This window comes from Neofelis nebulosa, chromosome 4 (genome assembly GCF_028018385.1).
Source record: "Neofelis nebulosa isolate mNeoNeb1 chromosome 4, mNeoNeb1.pri, whole genome shotgun sequence".
Classification (NCBI taxonomy): domain Eukaryota; kingdom Metazoa; phylum Chordata; class Mammalia; order Carnivora; family Felidae; genus Neofelis; species Neofelis nebulosa.
Window position 1 is genome coordinate 159,103,436 of NC_080785.1, and position 7,780 is coordinate 159,111,215.

Consider the following 7,780-nt stretch of genomic DNA (forward strand, 5'->3'; position numbering starts at 1 on the left):
GGGAGTCATCCAGCGATTAAGAAGGAGGAAGATGTGAAACAGACAATATGGATAATATTCATTTGCTGCCTCCTCAGTGGTTTTGGCAAAATTTTGAATAGTGGGAGATATTTCATTTAGAGAAATGGAAGGGCTCACATTTATAAGTAGCACTGGACATTTTCAGAAACCAGAAAATAATTTAATAAAACCCAAAACATGCCACCAGCCTTTCGTCTTAATGAATACACTTTACACATGAACCCTGATATTCCGTAATTCAGTGAGCAGATAAAGTGCCTGAGAAGGAAATGTTTTGCATAGTGATAAATGCATGACTTAATATTTTGTGCCATCATACTTAAAGTCAAGTTTGACTTAAAAGGCCATATTATATCAATCTATTTTTTACATGTTTCTCTTTCTTTGTAGATTCCACTTGGAGACATGCATTTTATTATCATTTTTTTTTTGTCAGTGACTATGGTAAGCATGATGGACACAAGCTGTGTGACAGAGCAGGTACCTAATGTGTAGGAAAAAAACCCCACGATCAGCGATAACAACCAGTACATAAAAGTCTGCCTTATCAGGAAGAGCAGTTAATGTAGTGATATAGAAAAGAATGATGTTCAAAAGAGTGAAGTCTGGTGGTCTCAGATCTTTCTCTGTTTTAAACTTATATCAATAGCTGTGGTAGCCAAGACTAGACTTTCCATAGGACTAGTATGAGTCATGAATGGTCGTTTTGTTGTTGTTATTGTTGTTGTTGTTTTTGGTCAAACAAAAGAAAAAGTACTCCCTATGATACATTTCACATGAGAAGAAATTATTCTTAATATATCCATGTCGTCCTTTGAAAAATATGTAAGAATTTCCAAATATTTTAATCCAAAGTAAGGAATAACCTTGGGAGAGGAAGAAAATGACAACAGGAAAATCTCTTGGATGTAAGAGATATCAGAAAGCTTAATGAAGTGAGTTAAATAAATTGTGCAGAGAGGGTGAAAGAAAAAAATAGAAATTCCAGGAAAAAATAGAAGAGGCATCTTTCACCTCCACAATCTGATGAAACAATCTCAACATTTGGCTCAGACTTTGGGCCCTGCAATTATGGGAACTTCTTCAGCCCAGGACAATTGGCCCTTTTGTAGCTATCATCCCAGAGAATCTCAGCAGAGCCTCCTTTATGTCTCTGTTCCTCAAGCTGTAGATGAAGGGGTTCAGCATGGGTGTGACCGCCACATACATCACTGAGGATATTGCACTTGAGTGGGAGCTCTGGGTGACAGCAGAACTGAGGTACACTCCTAGGCTTGTACAATAAAATAAGGAGACAACCGAGAGGTGAGACACACAGGTGGAAAATGCTTTGTATTTGCCTTGAGCTGATGAGATTCTACATATGGAGGAAACTATTTTAGAGTAAGAGTAAAGTATTCCAATGAAGGGACCACCAGCCAGCAACAGAGCTCCAAAATACAACACCATGTTATTGAGAAAGGTGTCAGGACAGGCAAGTTGGATCATCTGATTGAGTTCACAGAAAAGGTGGGGGATTTCCACCTCTGTACAGAAGGACAGCCGAAACGCCATTAAGGTTTGTAACAAGGAATACAGAACACTCATGATCCAGGACACCAGAACCAGCAGCCCACAGAGCCGGGGGTTCATGATGACCGTGTATTGCAGGGGGTGGCAGATGGCCACAAACCTGTCATAGGCCATCACACTCAGGAGAAAGTCATCCATCCCCGCAAAGGTTATGAAAAAGTATATCTGTGTGATGCAGCCTGCATAGGTTATGACTTTGCTCTGGGTCTGGATGTTCCAGAGCATCTTCGGGATGGTGGTGGAGGTGAAGCAGATGTCTACAAAGGACAGGTTGGCCAGGAAGAAGTACATGGGGGTGTGGAGGCGGGAGTCAGAGCTGACGGCCAGGAGGATGAGCAGGTTCCCAAAGACAGTGATCAGGTACATGGAGAGGAAAAGCCCAAATATGAGGGGCTGCAGTTCTGGTTCTTCTGAAAATCCCATAAGAAGAAATTCTGAAATTCCTGTATCATTTCCTGGGTCCATGTGGTGGAGGTGACTACCAGTAAAGGGGAAAATAACATGACTAATTTTCACATAAATCGCTTGGCTCACATGGTTCAAATGCTACAATTTATATTCCCCAGTCAAGAAAGTAATTTCGATATTTTGTGAATGGATCTGAGTCCTTTGAGGGGATCCCTATTTCCTCTCTTACTAGGAATTTTCATCCCAACATCGATGTTTTCCAATAGGCTAGGTTTTGTACATTAAAATTTTTTTTCAGTTTATTTATTTATTTTTAAGAGGGAGAGAGAGAGAGAGAGAGAGAGAGAGAGAGAATGTGTGCATGTCAAGAAGGGGCAGAGAGAAGGAGAGACGGAACTCCAAGCAGCCTCCACGCTGTCAGCGCAGAGCCAGACGTGAGGCCCCAACCCACAAACCGCGAGCTCATGATCTGAGCCGAGATCAAGAGTCAGAGGCCTAACTGACTGAGCCACCCAGGCGCCCTTGTACATTTTTAATAAGAAATTATTTAATGCATTTGAGGAGTATATAGAGCGTCAATCATGTTTTCAGCATTTCCAAGTCATAAAGTAGAGGGGGCTGAACAGAAAAATTACCTAATATTCAGTGATGTGCATAGGATATATGCATACATAAAAATTAAATAATCTTGGGATGGAGATAGAGGTCATGAGGAAAATGAAGCAGGTACAGGAAGAGAGTGGTTGGGGTGTGATGTTGGGTGTTTAGTCAAGATTGGCTAAGAAGGTGACGTTTGAACAGAGACCTGAAGGACTAGAGAAAACTGCCTGGAGACTGCCAGAGCGTCGGCTAAGGCAAAGGCCTTGAGGAAGCGCTTTTTTTTCCCAGAAAATCAAGGCTCAGAAGGAAGCCAGTGTGTTAAGGACTAAAGGCAATGGCTGTGAATTTTGTAGAACCATGTTGCCTCACAGCTGCCTAAGTTCAAGACACAGGGAGCTCCTCGTCCATACTGTGTACCTCTTTTACTTTATTCATCTGGTTACTGTAGTGTCCTGTCCGTGGAACATCTCTTCTCAGTATCATCTATTGATTGAGTCTGGTCTGTGTATTATAGGGTCACCTTGGAATAGAGGAGCCCATGTACCCCTGCTTGGAGACCTGCTTTCACTGCACACACACACACACACACACACACACACACTTGCACATACACAACAATGCATCATATCCTCCTGGTGTGTGTTACTTCTCTGTCCTTCTCATGTCCCCCTGCCTGCCTCAACACACTAGGATATGAACGCAAACACATCACAATACCTTTCCCAGAAAGAAGGTAGAAATCGTACCCCGAAAGTCCTATTCATAGCTTCCCAAGGACAAATAATCCCGGGGCTCCATTTTGGAATGGTCACTTTCTGACCTGTATGTAATGAAACATAAAAAATTATGTGCGATGAGTAGAGAGAGAGAAAATGATGCTGGTGGCACCCAATCCTGGTCGTATCCCATCTGTCTCCAGCAAAAATGATGAAAGGACAAAAATAAGTTTGTCCAAAGGACAGAAGTAACGCTATCTTTATGGTGTGAAACATCTTACATATTGAACATCACAAAAGAATAGAACACTTCTCACAATTTGGGCATTTTTATGCCCAGAGAGCAGAAAGAAGAAGACTTGATTTTCCTGTGTCTATTCTATCTTCGTTTGACTGATCAGTTTTTATATGGCCCAAGAGAGGATGAGGCAAGCCTGTTTAGCATTTTTCTTATGTGACATCTTTTTTCGTGTCTTTGTTATTCTTACGCTTTGGGTTTAATCACTTTCTTCACAAGTCTGATGACCACAACTAGGGATGGCTTTGTTCCTTGTCCAACATGCAAAGACATCCCCAGACTCTATAAAACCCTACACACCCCATGACAGTCTCTTCTCTTACTCTGAATAATCTGCATGTGACTTATCTGAGGACACTATTTTGCACTCACATTTATTGGACTGCACTCTTGTCAGTCATTGTGATGTAATTATCAAAGGAACAGGAACTTCTCTTCATCTTCTTCTTTCCAAAATATGTGCATGTATAGGCACTTACATGGAAACAAAGTCAAGAACATGAGACATTATGAAATACAAAGAGTGATTGAGGAAATAAAACCAGGTTAAAGAGAGCGGTTTCAGTACAACTGTATTAAACAAAATTGAATGGAGTTTTGAGAACTAACTGAAACATGATCTACAGGACCAGTAAGTCAACAAAATCAACCCAGATGAATCATAAAATTCCCCAAGACCTGGAAATAAAAGAGCATAACATATAAAGTTCTGAGAAATTTCTGGTACTAGCAGATGCACTTTTCGTATTGGTTGAATGAATCAGGAATTAGGTCTTATCATATATGTACTTTTAACGCGACAAAGCTGAATTTAAATGTGGTTAAAAGACCGGATTGTTGAGTGAAAGCTGGCACAAATGGCTTTCTACGTGGAAGGAAGTGTGGTGCTTCCTTATTTCACACATCTCACAAAAAAATCCAAAAGAGTAAACCCTCAGTGTAAGAGTATCCGCTGCATTTTAGATGCACATCTAGAAAACTACATGTCAAAAAAATCTACAGGTGGACAAACCATCATAATTAAGGCAAAAAAACAAATAAACTCAGAAACAAGAAGACAAATACATTTCAATGAATAAAATTTATAACTATTTTATGGCCGAAAATACCTAACTAAAAATCAATACAGAAGTGTGATTTACAACAAGTATTCGAAATGCTGATACTTATAGATAAATAGGCATATAATATGTGGACATATAATAATAACAGACAAATGAACATAGTGATCAAATATATGAATCTTTACTGGAGCTCACTAATAGTTTAAAAAATCAACAAGAAATCTCTTTCACACCCATTTCCCTGAGAAATCACTCAAAGGGCTGTCACATTGAGTGGGGTCGGAAATTTTAACCAATTAACAAAGGGGCACTTTCTAATTTTGCTGTCATAATTGTGAAGCGTTATAACATCTTCGGAGGCTGTGAAGACAATTACAAATATTAAAAATACAGATCCTCTTGGGGCGCACGGCTGGCTCAGTTGGTAGAGCACACAACTCTTGAGCTTGGGGTTTGAAGTTCAAGTCCCATGTTGGGTGTAGAGATTTTTGAAAAAAAATGTTTAAACAAAAATACAGATATTTTTTAACTCAGGATTTCTCAGTCTCTCCTGTATGGACATTCCCAGCCAGATTCTTCCCTGTGGGGTGTGTCCTATATATTGTAGGATTAGAACATCCCTGGCCTCCACGCACCCCTCTCCAGTGTCACAGCCAAAAATGTCTTTGAACATTGCTCAATATACTCTGGGGTACAAAATCACTTTTGGGTGAGAAACATAGTATTAAGTATTTAAAAATATTTTGAAGCATTGATATAATAGTAATTTAATGAGAAAAATATGAAAGACTATCAAAGGTGTAATGGCACAGCCACACCATGATGCGTCATACCGGCCTTGAAATAATAAATCAGGGGTGCCTGGCTGGCTCAGTAGGTAGAGAGTGAGACTCTTGATCTTGAAGTTGTGAGTTCATGCCCCATATTGGGTGTAGATATTGCTTAAAAATAAAATCTTTAAAAGAAAAAGAACTAATGAATCAGCATTATACTACTTGACTAGAGGGACATAGGTAAGGTACTACTGAGTTAGAAGGATGGGCAGAGAAAAGCTAGAAAGAACGATGGTGTCAGAACATAAAGAGTGCTTCCAATATGCATTGCTGTCTTCCTATACATTTGAATTGAAAGTGTGTGAATATGTATGTGTGCGTAACAGAAAAAATTTAAAAGCAATGAAGACTTTTAAGAAAGAGAAACAGCGAAAATGCACTTGGGTTAGGCAGAGTGGTTCAAAAACCACCGCATGAAACAAAATTAAAGAACCAAAGCAACTTCTGAATAAAAAGATTTAAAAGAATAATAATTTAATGATAGTTTCATGGGTCCAAATCTAATTTAGATTGCTAGGGATTCGGGAATAAAAGAATATGAAAAAGTCTTTTCATGTGGAGAGAAAGTGATATCTAAGGTTTTAATTTCACGTCACATAGAGATAGATAGACCAGCTATGCTTATGGAAGATAACAGTTGATTCTTTTTTTAAAAAAAATTTTTTAAAAATATTTATTTATTTATTTTTGAGAGACAGAGAGAGACAGAGCACAAGCCAGGGATGGGCAGAGAGGAAAGGAGACACACAATCTGAAGCAGGCTCCAGGCTCTGAGCCATCAGCACAGAGCCCGACATGGGGCTCGAACTCACAAACCGCGAGATCATAACCTGAGCTGAAGTTGGAAGCTTAACCGACTGAGCCCCCCAGGTACCCCAAAGATAAAGGTGATTCTTAGTGAAACATAAAAAAGAATGCCTTACAAGTGTTGGAATTCTGATTGTAGAAATAGATCCAATAATAAAAGGCCAAAAGCAACAAACGAGGAATACAGAGAAGTGAAAATTAGTTGGAAATATGTAGAAGGGGTGATTTATGAGCACTAAGTAGCAGAAGGACATTGAATTTAATTTTGTGGACAGTAGTGTCTTCACGAGGGAAGAATATTAAGGTGACAGATCAATTCTTTCAGATCAATTCTTTCAGGAAAATGTAAATAAATAAAAATAGAAAAAGCTGTGGAGGGAGTATGACTACGTCATAGACTACCACACAAAATTTACACACTCTCATACATTCTGCACAAATACATCTATACGTGCATTAAAAAATAAACAAAATGGCAAGTAGTTCACGAAATAAATGCCAATTCTTTTTCTGAAAAAAAAAAAAAAAAAAGGAGTAAAAAAACCCAGAAATAAAACCATTCCAACCCCACTATGCAAACACCAAGGACTCCCACAGACAGCTTTCAATAGAGAAAGTGGGTGGCTAGCTAACCCAGAATACATTCAGACTCACAGGTTGTGAGCTGATTGTGAAGGGAGCTCATTAGCATACCCCGTTTCACATAGTACACTTAAAATTTTTATTTTTTTAATGTTTATTTATTTATTTTGACACAGAGAGACCATGAATGGGAGGGGGCAGGGAGAGAATGAGAGAATCCGTAGCAGGCCCCGTGCTGTCAGAGCAGAGCCCAAAGTCGGGCTCAATCTCATGATCCCTGATATGAATTGAGCTGAAATCAAGATTCGGACCCTCAACTGGCTGATTCAGCCGGGTGCCCCTAAAAAATTTCATTTGAATACTCAAGGAGAGAAGGTGCTGTGACATGTATGTTTCAAGTACTGCTCTTGCAAGGATGCACTTGCAAACATTCTTTCATCCGGGTTTTTCTCATCAGTATGGAATTGTGGTGTAATATGTCCCATCCTAAAAATGAAAAGACATGTCCTCACTTCAATGTACATCCCTCAACAACCAGTACTAGACTTTTCTACTCTGGTTAATTGCAAAGATCCTCGGTCTCAGGTTCTACTTTTGTGCTTCCCATCCCCCCTCTAAATGAGTTTCCATTATTATCACTTAGTTGTTAACGTTGAACATTGCATTTCTGACTTCAATATTTACTTCTATTTATAGCATCATAAATACATCAATCAATCAATCAATCAATCAATCAACTTACTAATCAAGCCAGCAAACAACTACAGCAAACTCTCAGCTCTGGCCAGGCTAGATTGGCTCTCAGGTGACCTCAGGTAAATGTTCTTGACTTTCATTCTCTTGACCTTCTCCTGCAGTACTTACTGCGATGTAAAACTC

The 7,780-nt window shown here is 39.3% G+C and overlaps 1 protein-coding gene across 1 annotated transcript; it reads right to left on the reverse strand.

Moving 5' to 3' along the window:
• Positions 1–1,104: 1,104 nt before the first annotated feature.
• On the reverse strand, positions 1,105–2,090 carry LOC131510484 (olfactory receptor-like protein OLF4). The gene has a single exon (XM_058727675.1). It carries the CDS (start codon positions 2,056–2,058, stop codon positions 1,105–1,107), a length of 954 nt encoding a protein of 317 aa, XP_058583658.1. The 5' UTR covers positions 2,059–2,090.
• Positions 2,091–7,780: the final 5,690 nt, after the last annotated feature.